This window comes from Siphateles boraxobius, unplaced genomic scaffold (assembly GCF_051911475.1).
Source record: "Siphateles boraxobius isolate OS27281-9 unplaced genomic scaffold, OSU_SipBor_1 3, whole genome shotgun sequence".
Taxonomy (NCBI): domain Eukaryota; kingdom Metazoa; phylum Chordata; class Actinopteri; order Cypriniformes; family Leuciscidae; genus Siphateles; species Siphateles boraxobius.
Genome location: NW_027508919.1, coordinates 5,518,381 through 5,536,212, shown reverse-complemented (window position 1 = coordinate 5,536,212; position 17,832 = coordinate 5,518,381). Strand labels below are relative to the sequence as shown.

Sequence of the window (17,832 nt, the reverse complement as noted above, 5' to 3'; positions counted from 1 at the left end):
TCAAGCACACACAGATGTGCAGACTCACTTTTGACGGCGAGGTGTTCGGATAGCAGGTGTGCGTATTCCTCTTTGTCGAGTTGTGTCGGAAAGCCTCCCAATATCAGATTGACCTGCACCATTCGATTCCTGCTCTCTTCGATGTAAAACCGTGTCTGATTCATCTGTCGCAACGATGTCTGAAAGTCACATGCTCAGAATCAGAGTTTGAGACAACCGAGAAGCTCTCACAAGATGTTTTCCATAACAAGCACACAGACACAGTAAAATTTGCATGCTGTGCTTATCAGGGCTCATCACCTTGAGTGTTTTCCAAATGCCAAGCAATATCAGCATGACCCGCCCCACATACCTTCCGTATCTCTAGCAGTTTGTCCAGTAAAAGCTCTTGACCGCTGAGGACTTGCCTTTGAACTGAAGATGGGTAAGAAACACAAGGTTAGGACATCATTAAACTCTTTCACACTTTTCGAAGCTGTTCTATATGTTGAAAGGAGTTGAACCAAAATCCATTTCATGAGGCCAATCGGATTCTTAAGGTACTTGGAGAAAATGACATCAAAATCAATTCAATTCACATTTATTTGTATAGCGCTTTCATAATGCACATCGTTTCAAAGCAGCTTTACAGAAAATGCATCTGCATTACAATTTAGAGTGATCTGTTATCAGAGGTAGCTGTCTAAGTTATGCATTTCAGAAATGTACAAAATACAAATGACACAGTTAGCTAAAAATGTATTAATTTAAGGCAGAAACAATTAGCTCATTGAAGTAATGAATACTTGTTTGTTAACAAATTAATATGACAGAAAAAAATAAAATCAGGCAAATTACATTTCCCATTATGGTTTATATTTTTTAACTGTAAAATATAAGTAAATAAATAAAATTCCTTGTAAAAATATACATTTTAATTATTGTGTGCATATATATATATATATACAAACATTAAATGTTTGGGCTCAACATAACACATTTTGATTAGAAAATCTTATTCTCTAAATCTTATCTTATATCTTACCACTGCAAAAACTAAGAGACCAAAGCACTAGCAGTTTCTCTGGAATTATTATTTAAATGTATCTGTTGGAGTAAAATTAGCATTTTAGATTTATTCTACAAACTACTGACAACATTTCTTCCAAATTTCAAATAAAAAAATTGTCATTTAGAGCATTTATTTGCAGAATATGACAACTGGTCAAAATAACGATGCCATGTTTTCAGACCTCGAATGATACAAAGAAAAGTTTATATGCATTTTTGAACACAATACTAATGTTTTACCTTAGGAAGAGTTCAGAAATCAATATTTAGTGGAATAACCCTGATTTCCAATCCCAGCTTTCATGCGTCTTGGCATGCTCTCTATTAGTCGGTCACATTGCTGTTGTGCGACTTTATGCCACTCCTGGCGTTAAATAATAAACCCAGAGAAACTGCTAATTTTGCAGTGGCCTCTTAATTTTTGCTAGAGCTGTATAATATAATATATATATTATAATGCATGTAAGAGAACTTACCTTGTTTGCTGCTCATGAAAACTTCTACAAGGTTAAAGTCAGCAGGGTTTGCATTCTACAGAAATTTGCAAAAAGAACATGAGGATTAACATGCAAAAATTGTGCATAAAAAGTTTACAATTTTTTGCATTTTAGTAAGAATCTATTGTGGTATTTGCCTGTGCAAAAGCTGCAACGGAGACACAAGGGTGTTACAAGCAGTTGCTATGTGGTAGGCAAAAAATCAGTTTAAAAAAAAAAGCAACAACAAAGGTTGATTGCTTATAAAAGTAATGGCACACATTTCCACGCGTGTTTTGAGGCATCATCAACGTTTGTGGCACAAATAAGTTGTGTGTCAGTACTAGATTTTTGAGAAGTGAAATCCAAGTTACCCGTTTTCCTAGTTGTGGGAGCACTTCCTTTATGACTGAGTCTACTATGCTGCTTTTCCCAACAGTCACTGAGATGTAGGCGACTCCAACCCTGAAACACAAATGTGAAACCCAATAACATTCCTCATTACACCATAATTTGAAAACGTAAAGCATCGAAAAACAATCTATCCCATGATTTACCAGCTGTGTGGCACTGTATAAATCATCTGCTGGTCTGTCACTGAAACTTCAGACAATTTTTTGATTTACTGTGGTCAATATTACATAAGAACATAAACTTCTGATTCTGGCACTAACTGGTCGCATGTGTTAAGCCTGACTCAATCCCTCCCTGACTCAAAACTATGTTAATAAAACAAAATTCTAACAAAACAAAACAAAATGCCTCATCTAATGAAAACATCAAGCACTTGAGTGGCACTGCTCTTCTTTTTAAGAAATCTAAAGGTTCTCTGATGAGTTTTTGTAGGCGATGAGGGTCCATCAGCATTTGTGATCCATTGTCTGCTGGCAAGGCAACAACATCTTAGGTAAACCAGGGATGCTGTGTCACCTCATCTCTGTGGCAACTGGACACACAACAGCAAGACTGTCATCAGTCGAGCAATGCGTGTTTTGATGGGTTTCATATACACTTTCCCTCGCTGACTGGTACACGACACAACTATTGTCCATTTCCTTGCAATGCCTAGTGATGATACATGGTTTGTTTGGAGAAGCGAGGGGATTGACGTGCCATAAAACCCTCAGATAAGTAAACGGTAAGCTAGAACCTCCGTTCTGACGCAAGAACTGAGCATCTTTATGATGTGTTTGTACCCATAAACCTAACTTCGTCTTCTAAATAGGGTTGTGGGATATAAATCGTCTACGATAATATAACAAAGTGCAAGCTGACACTGAGTAGCCTATTAGTATACAGAACGGCCTCAAAATTCAAGATGGGTTCCTCAAATGCCTCTGGATGTTTCAGTCTTAACTAGGCCTATATCATATGACATAAATATAAGCAATATTACAAGTAAGTGTGCAATTCTTCTCAAATATCAGTATGATGGCAAATGTGAAATTGATTTCATACAACAGTATAAAAGCAAGAAGTTTAATATTGTGAGTTACATTTTAGACACGATATTGTTTCTTGCTTTATTTCCCAAATGAAAATGGTTGCAAAATTTAAACAAAGCCATAACACACAGTGAATCTTCATTTTATAAACGCAAGTCAGCTATTCAATGACTCATTCATAAAGACAGTTACTTGCTACGTTCCTGAATTAGCTAATCAGCCATTTCAATGAATCTGTTGAATTAAAAGTGAAAGCGAAAGTGACATGTGAATGCCAAGTATGGTAACCCATACTCGAAAATGATCTCTGCATTTAACCCAGAAGTTAGCCGTGCAAACCGTGGACACATACACCCGTAGCAGTGGGCAGCCATTTTTGCTGTGGTGCACGGGGAGTGGGTGCCTTGCTCAAGGGCACCTCAGTCATTTCCTGCCAGTATTGAGAATCGAACTCGCAACCTTCGGGTTACCAGTCGGACTCTCTAACCATTAAGGCACGACTGCCCTAGTCATTAATAAAATATTGTCTAATTAATAGACGTTATTGACCCAGAAAATAATCAAGATAACAATTTTTTGTAAATATCGCACATCCCTACTTCAGCGTTTTCTTTGTGTAGCTTGTGGGTTATTTAAAGGAATATTATGGTTTAAACTTAATATGAAATCATTTACTTTCTCAATACACATTACTGGTCTAATTGGGCATGAGTCATGACTAATCATATCTTTTCAAAATATAATAAAAAATGTAAGAAAAATAAAATTACTAAAATGACTTAGCTTTCCAGCAGATATTACCAAGTCTTATGAATTTTCAACTCCTTGTATATAAAATCAAGGCCCATACTACTATATTATTTTCTCTCATTAAATATTCAATTTCAGTACAAATATATTGGATTATGGAAGAAAAATGTGGTGCGAACCCTTTTTCATGTTGACTTTAAATACCATGCCACAGGTGCTGTTGACAGAACTTGAATTTAAGCTGAAATATTGCTTTAAAGAATGAGTTTCCTCTACATTCTTGTACAGTTCCTAGTGAATCAATATACGTATGGCAGTCGGACAACACTAAACAAAACGGCAGAACATGATGCACTAAAAAGCAGAAGTAGAGCTCACTTGTGCCAGCTGGGGTAAATCTTCACCACCTCTGTTTCTCTGGGTTTTGCTCTGAGCACCAAGGGATCAGACACCGGGTCTTTAAAAACGGGCTTGTTGTCTGGGGTGCCGTTACGGTTGATGATGTCATCTGTAAACAGTCCCTGTTGGCTGAAACTCTGTAGCTCATAATCCTGTGGTTCATCTGGGATGTAGAACGCTCTGAGCGCCGCTTCCTGTCACAACCGAAAATCAGAAACATCAGAATAACACTGACAATAAAGTTTTAATATTATTCAAGAATGATCTTTATAAAACACTTTTGATGTATATATTCATTGTAAAATGTATACATTGTAATTTAGCTGAAACCTGATCAGGGAAAAAACATCTCACCACCACTTCCTCATTCTTGATTATTCGAGGGATCGAAACCAAGCGAAACTGATTGCGCTTAGCTGCATCGTCACCATCGAAAACTTTCAGCGTCTGTTTACCTAGGCCAAAAGATGGGAGATTACTTTGGGTGCAAGTGTGATTAACATTAGCTATGATGTAATTTTTGGCCAGTTTTGTACCCGTGTCAGGTGACCCCGTGGACTGAGTCTCCTTTGACGTTACCGGACTCGGAGTATCGACATCATCCAGGTTATCTGGAGAAAACACACTTCTCTCTGAGCATTTACAGACATGGGATCTTGTTATTTGATATTCACAGGTGAATAGGACAGTCTAACAATGAATAATTATTGTGCTCATTGACATTGAATAAATGTTCTGGGTTCAATACAAGTTCAATACATCTGTGACATGTGCAGTCGAGTAGATAAGAAAACAATTGTGACATGCCTCCCAGTTTGTAAAAACAAGCAAAAATCATGTGTTCAGTAATGGAAAATCTTTAGGGCACTGCAGCGGGATATTAACCACAACATTTCTAAAGTACAGCCACAAGACTTACCGATTATGGGTAATCATAAGACTTGATTGATAAACTGTGCAAAGTTATATCCAATATTATCACTGTAACTTTCACATGACACATGCAGGGATACCAAAAAGGTCGGAATAAAAAGAAAAAAAAATCCATCTGTCTAGAGTTTTGTAACAAAAAGTATAATTTAGCCAACTTTTAACTTTTGAACAGTGGTAAGATAGTACGATTTCTTTTCATGCTTTTGAAAGACATTAAATGGTCACTAAGGATGCATGTATGTGAACAAAAATACAGTAAAAACTCTAATACTGTGAAATATTATTATAATTGTATAATTATAACTCTTTTCTATTTTAATATTTTTTTAAATGTAATTTATTCCTGTGATTGCAAAGCTGAATTTTCTCATTAAAAGCTACATCATTCTAATATGGTGATTTTGTGATCAAGAAACTTTTCTTGTTATTATCAATGTTGTAAACAGTTTACTGCTTAATATTTTTGTAGAAACCTTGATTTTTTGATTATTTTAATACATCCTTGCTAAAAGTAAGTATTACTTTATTTATTTATTTAAATCTTACCCCAAACCTGAATTTAAGTGCAAACACATTTTTTGTCGTTTTTACCACCTTGATGAACAAGTCAAAATGATTGTTCTAATGAAGCCACAGATGCTGTGCACAGAACTTGTTGTGAATCAGAACATTCCTTTAACTTTAAGGTGTCTGCTCAGATTTCAGAGATAATGGGAAAGTGTCTAGGCAGCATTACCCATCTCGCCGTGCTGGGAATTCTCTGAGATTCTGTAACAGTGCATCTTGCTGAAGTTCCGCGAGCAGATCCACACGCAGCTGGGGTGAAGAATCATGTTCCGCAGTCGTCCCAGGCTGCACTCCGGGGACATGATTATGTAACATGACGCATGAGCCTGCAAACATATAAACACAGATAAGCTCACAAGCTACAGTGCAGCTTTATGACAACTGCAATTTTTCTAATAATAATGACAACAGATGGTTCATTTATTTATCCAAAGCAACAAATAGGGACATTGTTCCTGTATTAAGGGCTATATTAACCAAGTTAGGCGTCTTGCTCAAGAGAACACTGGTCTACCATTCATGGATTGACCTTTGCAGGGTTTCTACCAACAACCTTTTGGTTACCAGTCCTGATCTTTGACCAATAGACCACACCACCCTGACTAAAATAAAATAAAGCTACAGTCTTGTGTGTATACGGTAAGTTCTTTTTTCTTGTGTCTATGTTCTCAAAATCCCTCAAAATCATAGATGTTTTTGCTTTCAAAATATTAGAGCTGCAAACAGTCATTTCAAATATAGACCCTAAAGCATCTGTCCTCAAAAACCTTTTGCTCAGTTGTTACTGCTTACATCATCTAATAACCTACAGTACATGCTGAAAAACTTGAGGGCTGGGGAGAGGATGGAATGGATGCTAGTGTTCAGAGGGACAGGTTGTGTTAGCATGAGTGCAGTAGAGTAGAGCGGTTTAGCACCTGGAGCTAAATAAAATAATGCGGGGAAAAAAGTGGAGAGTGAGCCATTGGTACAGTATGTAACTCTATTGACACAGTGGCTCTCTTTCAAAAATTGCATCTTCGATGTAGGCAGGTGACTTCTAAGTCAGCATCCTAACTGAAATGGAAACTCAGAAGTGAGTGAACATGGCCATACAATTAGTGCGTACAAGTGGTTGACTCAACAACTGATTTAAATACAGGCATCACGAACGGTCAAACAACAACCATAACTTAACAAGCATATATTATAAACCAGTAAGGGTCAGTAAGATTTTTTACTTTTTGAAAAAAATGAATGCTTTTCGTCAGCATTAAATTGATCAAATGTGATAGTACAGACATTTTCAATGTTAGAAAATATTTCCATTCCAAATAAATGCTATTTCTATTCATTAAAGAATCCTAATGAAAATGTATCACAGTTTTCACATAAATATTAAGCAGCACAACTGTTTTCAACAGTGATAATAATTAGACATGTTTCTTGGGCACCAAATCAGCATATTAGAATGATTTCTGAAGGATCATGTGACTGAAGACTGGACTAATGATGCTGAAAATTCAGCTTTGCATAACAGGAATAAATTACATTTTATAATCTATTAAAATAGAAAACAGTCATTTAACTATTTATAAACTAATTATTTAAAACATTTAAAACTGATTTTTATTCATACTTTTCAGTGTTTAATGCATAATACTTACATTTATTTTCAGTGTTTAATGCATAATAAGTACATTTATTTTGCATCATTCATCTGTCATCTTGGAATTCTTTTTTTTATTTCAGGCCAGAGTAATGCCTTCTCTAAAGGAGTGCCTTCTCTGTGAAAAATATAAGAGATGTTGTCTTAGGATATGGAAAAGAAATATCTTAAGATGCAGCATAATTAGGTTGCCTACCTTTTGATGCCTTAAAATAGTATTTATAACGGAAGCATGATTGGTTTTGAAACAAAAGGCAATCTGGCAACAATCAAAATTAAGAAACCAGGCCAGGCAACAGAAAAATAGCCATTGCCAAGATGACAGAAGAATAAAAACACAGCAAGCAGCAAGACTTTTTTCCTGCATTCAACTTTGCCCGAGTACAATTTTGTGAGTGCTGACAGGAGCTGCATCCCACATTGCACCTGTTAAATAATTGATCGATTCTTTGAGACACGGCAGCCTAAGAGCCCACTCACCTTCATTCTTATGACTAAATAATGAAGCCGTTTGTGTGATGAATACAGCCGACAACAGGCAAACTGAAAGTGTTGAATGCTAAGACAAGTAAAGTTTGGGTGCACTGTAAAAACGAGAAACAAACACTTACCGTAACGCCACACCACTCACATCTCATGCCAGCCAGGACGTCTGAGGAGCTGCAGGTGCGACGGCAAAACTCACAACGGGTACCTGGGGACATGTTGCCCTCCCGCCAGTGATGCTGGTACGTGTCCTATCAGAGCAGGAGGAGATGATGGGTTAGCAAAAGCCATGTGGCCAATAACACAATTTGGAGCAATAATGGAGATGTGATTTAGCCAGGACATGCTCCTGTATCAACTTCCTAGTTTGCTGGGATTGAACAACATTCTTATCAACCAATCATTTCCCTCCGAAATTAGCGGTAATTTAGAGTTTGATCTATAATTAGAAATGATCTAATTATATAATTCTAACTAGAAGGACAGCTGAATTGCTGCCCTATAGGTAATGACTTTACAAGCGAAGGTACCTCGTGAAGTAACATAATGGTTTAATGATCTACCACAAATCATTGGTAATAACTAAGCGAATATTTAATTACTAAAATAGTAATTTCTCCCTAGAAATGACATCAAATGTGAAACATTTTGGCCAATAAAGTACATTTACACACAAACTGAACCACCAACCACAACTTTCAGATGCCATCTTCTTTTTTTTAGCTCAACTGTCACAGAATGGAATGCACAGGTTTGTGGGATATTAAAGGCAGCGAAGGATACATCTATGCTGCTTTTAAAAAATGATCAGATGAAGGTATTTCAGTTGATAGGAAAAGAAGCGAACATTGGATTCGGACGTGCCTTGATGCCATCCTACCTCCGAAGGCAATATTTTTAAGCCCTTAAGCGAAACTCCCAAATGCGTGGACAACAATAAAGTTGTGCAATCACAAATAACAATAAGTTGGTAACATGTAGTGTTAGTCGGTACTAATGTAATTAAAGTCTACCAAACAACAACAACATTTCAAGTGTGAAGAAAAGCTTGACAAGCTATGAAAAATTCAATTACTTTTCAAATTGAGGTCAGCCTTTAATGTTAGGCTTTAAATGTCAGGTTAATATACCAGTAGAAACAGGAGATGGTGCAGTCCTGGTTCTCATACTCACAATGTCTTGCCCTCCATCTTGATGAGAGAAACGACAATCGCTAACACTGAACGGGGCACAGTCGCTGTGGACGTGTAGCTCACACACTGAAAGACATGTGAGGTAATGTTATTGAAAGAATAGGGAGTGTCTGTATGTGGTTTATCCACTAAGCAAGCATCATCTGAGGTGAAACAGTTGGTATTTTCATTTTATTAGTACAGGCACTATTATTACTGCCTGTGAGGTGTTACAGGCCTAATAGAGGGAAAAGCCACTTAATTAATATTATTGTAGCAACTGTTTAAGTGTGTGTGGGAATTAAAGATCGACTTTTCTTGTGAGCTTCATTTGTGCCTTTTGTATGCGAGAAAGGAAGAGAAATAGAAAAAGAATTTGGAGTGTGATGTTTTTCTTTACAGCTCAGTTCTTAGAATTCAGCCCACTGCAAAAGGCCATTCTGCCATTTCCATGGAAACAGCAGCTTTCCAAACAGGAACAGCCAGCACAGACAAATGAGCATAACAGAAAAAAGAAAAGAAAAAAAATTGACCAAGACCAAGGGTTTGGGGAAACAGAAAAGGTTTTAGAAGAAACATTGAGAGAGCCTGATTATTAAAATAAGGGAAAACATATTTTGAATGCTTAAAGTCCCACTGTGGTGAAAATCAAGCTTTTAATGTTGTTTATACTTCTATGTGGTGTTTTTAATATGCTTTAAGACAAACCATGTGCAAATTCATAAGTCAACACCATTGCTGAGTATTTTCTCCTTAAAACTGCAGTGAACCAAAGACAGTATCAAAATCGCTGATGTTTCTGACGTCACAAACTACCTTGTAACCAATCACGCCACAAGTGATCGTCAACGAGTTGATCTCTGAGCTGGTGCGAGTGAATGGAAGCAGGGCTAATTTGCATATTCATATAACCACATACAGTATACTAAATTTAGCAAGGTTGTAGAGTTACATTTAAGCTATTTTAAGGCATGAAGAATTTTTTTTCAAGGAAAAAAAAAACATTTTAAATTTTGTTTGGTGAACAAAGATGAGTTTTAAAGGATACAATTATTGACTACAGGGGTCTTTAAGATATCCGCAACCCTGCAGGATAAATCTATCTGTACCTACTTTCGTCCTTTAAAGGAGCTATATGTAGAATTCAGAAACCCATGTTATTAGCGACACCAGTGGCTGTTAAATGAATTGCAGCTTGCAACTTAATACTTTTGCTCGCACTCGTGCACATGTATAACGTACAAGAGACTGAACATGATTCAAGGTCCTGATATAATCACAGTGAAGTCCTTTTTTGTTCTTTGCTTAAAAGTAAAAAGTTGGAAATACCTTTGCAGTGATATACAGTTAACAAACATCTAGACGCCGTCCACGCTGCCGAGAGCGCTGTGTAGATGAATATGTAAATATGTGCTGCACACTTTCCTCTCAATAACAAAATAAAGATACAACAAAAATAACAGCGGTGAGAAAACAGCAGATAAAAGCATCTGATCGTAGGGAATGTTTGCACCAGCTCTGCAATTCACCGGCATCTTGTCGGCAGATGAGGTAATGGAAATCAAACTGTGATAGTTTGATTATAAAGTATGTTTGAGAATTTAGACTATATAGATCAGATTATGTGAGACTAGAGTTTGAATGAATCCCATTTCTTTGAATGACGCATTGGCATTACAGTCCAAAATGGCTCTTACGGCATTATCCTTAACATAAGCATTTGTGTCATTGAATGGAAAAGATTCTCTCTGGAGCACATGTAAACGTCACATCCTTTTAATTTTCCCAGCAAAAACGTCCTGAGTACTTCACATAAAAATCAGGCTTTCATAGACAACCTTGGTATTAGTCGGAGAAAGTCTCAATTTTTTTACGCTTTTTTTACAAGCTGTTGGCAATAAAAAAGCGATTAATACATGAAAATTCTGATACATAGCCCCTTTAAGCTTGTTCTAGCTGGTTTGCCGGCCTGGCCGAGCTGGTGTGGAGCTTGTTTAGTTGGTCAGCCATACAGTACCCAAAACCTATCTAAAACTAGCAAAACAAATCAGCCTGATCAGCAAATCATATTAACGTGCATAAGCAATGGAAATATCTAACTAACAGCAGCTGATAGGCTTCAAATAGGCCATTTCATACAGCTTTCTAGTAATTTGGGTTATTTTCCCAGAAGAGCACTTCTTAGTCAAGACTATAATTTAATTTAACGTGAACATTTTCCACCCCCTCTCTGACCCTTAAAATTAAATAGGCTGTTTTTGGTACTACACACATAAAGTGATAGTTAACCAAAAAACAAAATTTCTTTCCTCATGTCGTTCCAAACTTATTCAACGGAACACAAAGATATTCTGAAGAATGCTTGTAATCAAACAGTTTTGGAGCTCATTGACTTCCATTGTAGGACCAAAAAAACAGACATTTCTCAAAATATGTTCTTTCATGTCCTACATAAAAAAAAGATACAGATTCGGACGACATAAGGGTTGACACAAAATGTTCATTTTTGGGTGAACTATCCTTAAATGACCAATTTGAACTAAATAAACAATTTGCATCAAATGCATCAATTCTGCCGGTGAGAACGAAAAATGGTCATATGAGCCCAAATTAGTTTAGGTTATTATCAACACTATTTATCCTGAATTTATAACATCCTCCTTCACACACACTCACACACCTTCACAGCGCAGAGCCGAACTGCCTTCCAGATGCTTCCGGCAAACACAGCAGAACCTCTTCTTTTGACCAGCAGGACCGAAGCAATGTGCTACAGGAACCTGGACCACAAACAAGGAGAAGCATGATTAATAAAATCAAATCTTCAAATGCACCTGGGAAACTTATTGTCGGTGTTCCTTATTACAGCATATCACTTATTCAAGTCGAAAAGCCTAAACAAAATTATAGCTACATCTGAATTCAAAATATAATTTCTATCACTATGTATACATGGTATCCCATTTATACGTGAAGCAAACTGTGAAAGTTGAGAGATTAACACCATTCGTGACAAATTTGCTTTCTACTCTATACAGATTATAGATGTATCTTCTGTATTATAGATCAGTGTTTCCAGTTTCCACCTGTTTCAAATAGACATACCCCTTCCAACTTGTATCATCTAAAAAGTTTCCCACAAATTCGCTTGGTTATTCATGTGCTTAGAATTGGTAATTACGATATTTCCGACACCACTTGAAGGGCACATTGCACTGATCCACACTGAAACTAACTTCCATAATTTCATCACATTTCATTCACTTTAGTGTATCAGTATGTTTCAATGAAGGTCAGGTCCACAAGAAATCAGTATAGATTGGAAAGTTTGTCATTCAACATTTAAATTGGTCATTAAAATAACCTGCTTAATCATACTATTAGTCACAAATCAGAGATCACTAATGGGCTAAGTCATGTATCAGGGAGCAAACCGGCAGATCTGTGATGTCCATGTGACATCACTTCCTGTCTGAGTGGTGTGAATGGTGGGAAAGTGCGCAGATGCCCGCACTTCCTTCCTGTCTGGGGGAGGGAAGTATAGAATTTAAGGATTTAAATAGCTGATTTATTTTCCCTTTGACCTCATGTACCAGCATTGCAGACCACAAATAGACAGATTTATAAATATAATAGGGGAAGGTTTCAATGTACAGTATATGTCTAAATAATAAATTAAGGAATGGGAAGTACCGTATACCCATATATACCCATATATATTGTATACCGTATACTAAGCATGGGCCATATTTAGATTTTTTTGTTTCAGCGTACAGTAAAACACATTACGATAAATGTGAACATAATACAACACTGAAACCTGATCCTTCCTCTGAAAGCGTTAGAGTGCATTCAAGCTTTATATTTAAAAGTGTTTAACCTGTTTAACCAAACATACAATTAAACTCACTCAAAGAAAGGGGGAATGTCCTGAGAGCAGTTCTCCCTTTCCTTCCACACATTTCCTTCCCACAGAGGTGTTTCTTTACATCTAATATGCAATTGCATTTATCGAATCACAATCAGGTAGCACTTGACCACTTTGTCTAAGTTTAAATTAATCACGGATCACGTAAACTGCATTTGAATCATAAAGAATGTAAAGATTACCACTTCTAACTGGAAATGGAATCCAGCTAAATGACATCCAGTTATCTGGAATATGTCTCAAATGTGAGCCTGTCTGGAACTATCAAAGACCCATAGCAAGATGTTCTGATATAGTGAAGAGATGTGGTGACAAATCCCAGCTGTGCTGTCATGATGCGTGTGCCCATCTGTAACAACTGATTTCACGGGAACACATTGTGAATCACAGAAGATTGTGACAGCACAGAAACGGGGGAGGAGAAGTCAGCCTTTCTGCCCTCTCCTTCCCATTCTCTCACTCGTGATGGGCGGCACTGTGACTCTGGATAAATATCTCCAGGTCTTTGGTTTGGTTTGGATTGATGTGCAGGTTTGTAAAAAATTATACAAATATTTTGGTGGGGTGGTGAATTAGTGGTTAGAAGTTTTCTTTTAGCAAACCAAACATCTAAGGCATTTTGGGTAGTGAGAGCGAGCAACATCTGGAGAGCCGTATCTTGCACTGCCTCCAAAATGCTCTTGAGCTGATGGTCTCCATTCGCATACTGAAAGTCATGCTGCAAAAAAACAAACAAACATCCTTTTAATTCCCCACACACAGGAAAAACTCCCTTTAATTGACGGAAAACTCCCTTTAGGCTGTCTATGCTGCTGAACATTTCCATTAAGCATTCTTAAAAGTGAAGTGTGTATTTTTTCCGAAACTATTAATAGACAGATTTATAAAGAGAAACTATTTTAAAAAAAACCACTGTGGCACAATTAACACACTGCTAAATTTGTTTGAGCATGTTTTTGAAAGTTTCTTCTGCTCACCATGCCTGCATTAATAGAGTAAAAACAGATATATTGTCGAAATTTAAAATAGTATGTTGAAATGTTAAAAAAAATGTGTGTTGCTTATAGTTTTTGTGGAAACCATGATGCATTTTTTCAGGATTCTTTGACAACAGCATTTAATTAAAAATTTTAGTAACATTATACATGTTTTTACTGTAACTTGTGATCAATTTAAAGCATCTTTGATGAATAAAAGTATTAATTATTAGTCAAATGTATTAAGACATTTAACTTGATCAGCCCTAAATGGCCCATGTTAGCATTAATGCTGTATGTAACCTTAACATACGTAGGGTTCTATATTCTATAGGGGGTAGATAGCTATAAAGGTGTCCAGTGACAATTTGTGAACATACAAGCACTGCAAAAAGGCAGGGGACATTAACTCCATTTCTGTGTTGCTAGGCATACCTTTCAGCTTCAGTGAAAAATGAAAGTGACATTTAAAGGCAGACATTCTCACGACAGAACACAGCTCAGTGAACGACGGGATAGATTAGGTGTTTTACTCAAGATTTGAATTTATGGCTCGGAAATGCAACGAAAAATAGCTTGACCTTTACTCAAGCAAATCAGGATATTTAGATGCTTGTCAGGGTGCCAAAAATCGAACTCGCTGATGTCTGTGAGCTCACAGACAAGGAACAGCTGTTTAAAAGTCTGGACTGCCTTACATTTTCATAATACTGTGAAATGTCACAAACCAAAATATGACCACTGTATAGAAAATATCTAAACTCTAGGGACAAAAAAAATACATAATTTCACATAATTCAGAGGACAATATGGTGAGGTTATGCGTTTAAGGTTGCTAAGGTACTCAAAATCTCTGCTGATGAGGCCCCAAACACGAGCGCAAGCACACACACACACACACTTTACAGCATGTTGTCCTTGAGCTGTGGCCTATCTCTCCCTCCTGCAGTGGACACATCCTTACTGGCTCTTGCCCTCCCTAGGGAGTTGCTACAGTAGACTGCAGAGCATCCTACCGGACATGACCTCGTTTCCTGTTATTAACAGCCATCTCTCTGATCATAAAGGTAATTGGCTCCTGTAAATGGCTACTGCTGAGGTAGCCTACTCGGCTCAGAGTTCTTTCGGAACAAATGGATGAAAATAAATTATGCTCATTATTGCTCATTATCAGAGTTCTGGATAAGAGATATTTAATACTATTCACTCTTTTTTGCTGTTGTTTTGGATGGTTTTCAAGAGTAATATTCATATTATAGATTCATAATTCATCAAACTGAAATTGTGAGTAATCACTTTAAATACTAAATTAAATAAAAATTTACAATATTTACTTTCTTAATAAATGTCCTTGCAGAATTGTTATTGGTAACTAAAACTAAAACTATTAAAAATTGTTTTCAGGAATTGATTTGATTGTTAATACTTTTAATGCCATGTCAGCTACCATTGCTATATTCATGGTGAGTAAAAAAGTGAAAGACATAAAAAGTTAATAAATATATAAATATATACAACTTTTCAGGGATTGAAATAAAATCAAATATAAATATTAAATTAAATACATCTTGAAAAACTGAAACGGAAAAAAACCTCTATATATATATATATATATATATATATATACACTATACATCTAAAAACAATTTTTTTAAATAATTTCATTAAATTTACTTTCTCTAGTCCACACCTTAAATTACCTATTAATTCCACAAACAATAATAAAATCTGTCCAGACAGGGAAACATAATATTAACCAATAATATATGAGCCTAACAAATGACAATCAAAATGGTTTATTTTAAATACATTTTTATCCACAGCAGTAGAAAAAATACTTTCTCAAGTCTTAAAGGACATGTTCTCGCCTTCACTAATAACAGTGTCGAATGGCTGTGACTGTTGTGTTCGTATTTCCTCAGGTGCGGTTCAGAGAAGTTGTTGAGTAAAGGTTAATGGAGCAGTCGGCTCGAAGACTGATTCACTCCTACAACACCCACCCACCCACTCGACCAGGCCACACACCCACCCACCCACACACACACACACACAGCTAAGAAACAAGTTTTCAGCCAGTACAGAAAAAGTCATATCCATTTCCTTTTCAAACTGAATGCATCACTCTTAAAGCCTAAGAAACTAGAAAAAGAGAATTAAAACACTGCATTTACTTTCTTGTTTTGTCTCTTCATTCATTATGCATGAGGGCAAGCTTTCAGTAGATTCTCTGAGGGCCCGTCTTTGATTTAGACCAGTGGTTTCTGTTCCACCTCATTATCTTTTGGTCTAAATTAAGTTTTGCTGTGGCATAGTGCTTGACTCGGTCTCCTGTCATGCCCTGAGGCTGCAATAATGCGATTGGCTGCCTGGCCAGTCAGTGTTACCTCTGTGCCATTTGGCTAACGCATGGCGGGTTTTGCTGGGTGGGAACTCAGCCCTGATATGGCATCAGCACATTGAGAGGATGCAGTTTCTAAGCAGCGAGCATCTCATGTGGTTACTTTTTCGCTAGCTGATAACCAGCAAGATGTGTTCTTTTTTACATGCTAAACGTACATCCTGTTTTAAAAAAAAACAATATAGCAGTTTTTCTTCAAGTCACCGCAACTGTTCAATGGAGAGTGTATAGACATTATTATATAAAAGAGCCAGATAAATCCCAATTATTACATTCTAATCCCATTTAATTGTTATTTAAATGACAAATAAATAATTAAATGCATGGACACAAAATATTTATTTTAGTTCAAATTATTTTATTATCCAAGTAAGTAAAATTTTTCCATTACAATGTCAAAAACAACTGGCCTAGCAACAAGGCAAACAGATGTCATCATTAACTAAAGCCCTCATTATGCTTCTGCGTCAACTCCACGGCGTAGCTACGCTGTCACTCCTAAAATAAATAAATAAATAAATAAATAAATAAATAAATAAATAAATAAATAAATAAATAATCTGACCAATCACAGCCCTTGCGGTCTGCGTCGCCTGGAGGCGTAGTTAAAATTTTTTGGAGGTGCACGTCGAGCTACGGCGGAGGGGTCGGAGAGGGGTTCGCGGCGACGCAGAGGGGTCTGCGGAGGTACGCTGTCGATTCGATGCAGAAGCATAAAACAGGCTTAACACTACAACTGCTAACTGCACCCTGGTTCAGAATGCCTGGCACGTGCGCCGCTCTTAGCGAAACGCAGGTTGAGCTGAGCCCATAGCAAGAGGTGTTTGGCCATGGTGTGCAGGTTGCTCAACCTGAGACCGCCTTGGCGATTTATATAGGAAACCACTGACATGTTGCCTGACCGGACCAAGACGTGGTGACCTTTATGTATGGGAGGAAAGCTTTTAGTGATAGAGCGACTGCTCTCATCAGACAGTTTATGTGTAGGCACCGGCTCGACGAAGGCCGGAGATGGGCCTGCCCTAGTATAGGGCCCCCCAACCTCTGCTGGAAGCATCTGTCAAATATCACTTTCGTCCTCGAAATTACGCCCATACTCACACCGGATGGATACTAGTCGGCTGGGGGCCAGGGCTCTGACACAGCCGAGGTTTACTTTGATGCGTAAGTGGCCAGATCGCCATACATGAGCTGGTACACAGGGTTTTAACCAGCGCTGGAGGGTACGCATATACAGTAGACCCAACTGGAGTACTTATGATGCTGAGGCCATGATATCCTCTGAAATCCCTTGAGAGGAGCGCAAGCGCCTGCTCTGAATGATACCGCAAGAATTTGTTTGGTTGTCAGCATTCTGAACGAGCGCGTCATAAGCGCTTTGTTCAGGTGTCTGAGATCTAAGATGCACCTGAGGCCACCATCTCTCTTTCAAATGAGGAAATATCGACTGTAAAAGCCCGACTTGCTTAGTGATAAGGGGACTGGTTCTACAGCCTCTTTCACTAACAGTTTTGACACTTCGGTGCAAAGGACGTGAGCTGCGTTGCTTCTCACTGATGTCACAACCACAGCTAGAAAGCGCAGGGGTCTGCGCGCAAACTGT

At 37.4% G+C, this 17,832-nt stretch overlaps 1 protein-coding gene across 3 annotated transcripts in view; it reads right to left on the bottom strand.

Annotated features, from left to right (window-relative positions):
• The window catches only part of dgkq (diacylglycerol kinase theta), a 43,285-nt gene that overhangs the window by 16,180 nt on the left and 9,273 nt on the right, over positions 1 to 17,832 (bottom strand). For all 3 annotated transcript variants that reach the window (XR_013210326.1, XR_013210327.1, XM_077247552.1), the window contains exons 3-13: positions 11,607 to 11,706; positions 8,928 to 9,013; positions 7,880 to 8,005; positions 5,790 to 5,946; positions 4,657 to 4,731; positions 4,475 to 4,575; positions 4,100 to 4,314; positions 1,901 to 1,991; positions 1,527 to 1,581; positions 353 to 414; positions 29 to 179 (exon numbers count right to left, since the gene is read on the bottom strand). Coding sequence is in view for 1 of the 3 variants with exons in the window: in XM_077247552.1 (XP_077103667.1) it covers positions 29 to 179; positions 353 to 414; positions 1,527 to 1,581; positions 1,901 to 1,991; positions 4,100 to 4,314; positions 4,475 to 4,575; positions 4,657 to 4,731; positions 5,790 to 5,946; positions 7,880 to 8,005; positions 8,928 to 9,013; positions 11,607 to 11,706 (1,219 nt within the window). In the remaining 2 variants the exon portion in view is untranslated. The remainder of the gene's footprint in view (positions 1 to 28; positions 180 to 352; positions 415 to 1,526; positions 1,582 to 1,900; positions 1,992 to 4,099; positions 4,315 to 4,474; positions 4,576 to 4,656; positions 4,732 to 5,789; positions 5,947 to 7,879; positions 8,006 to 8,927; positions 9,014 to 11,606; positions 11,707 to 17,832) is intronic.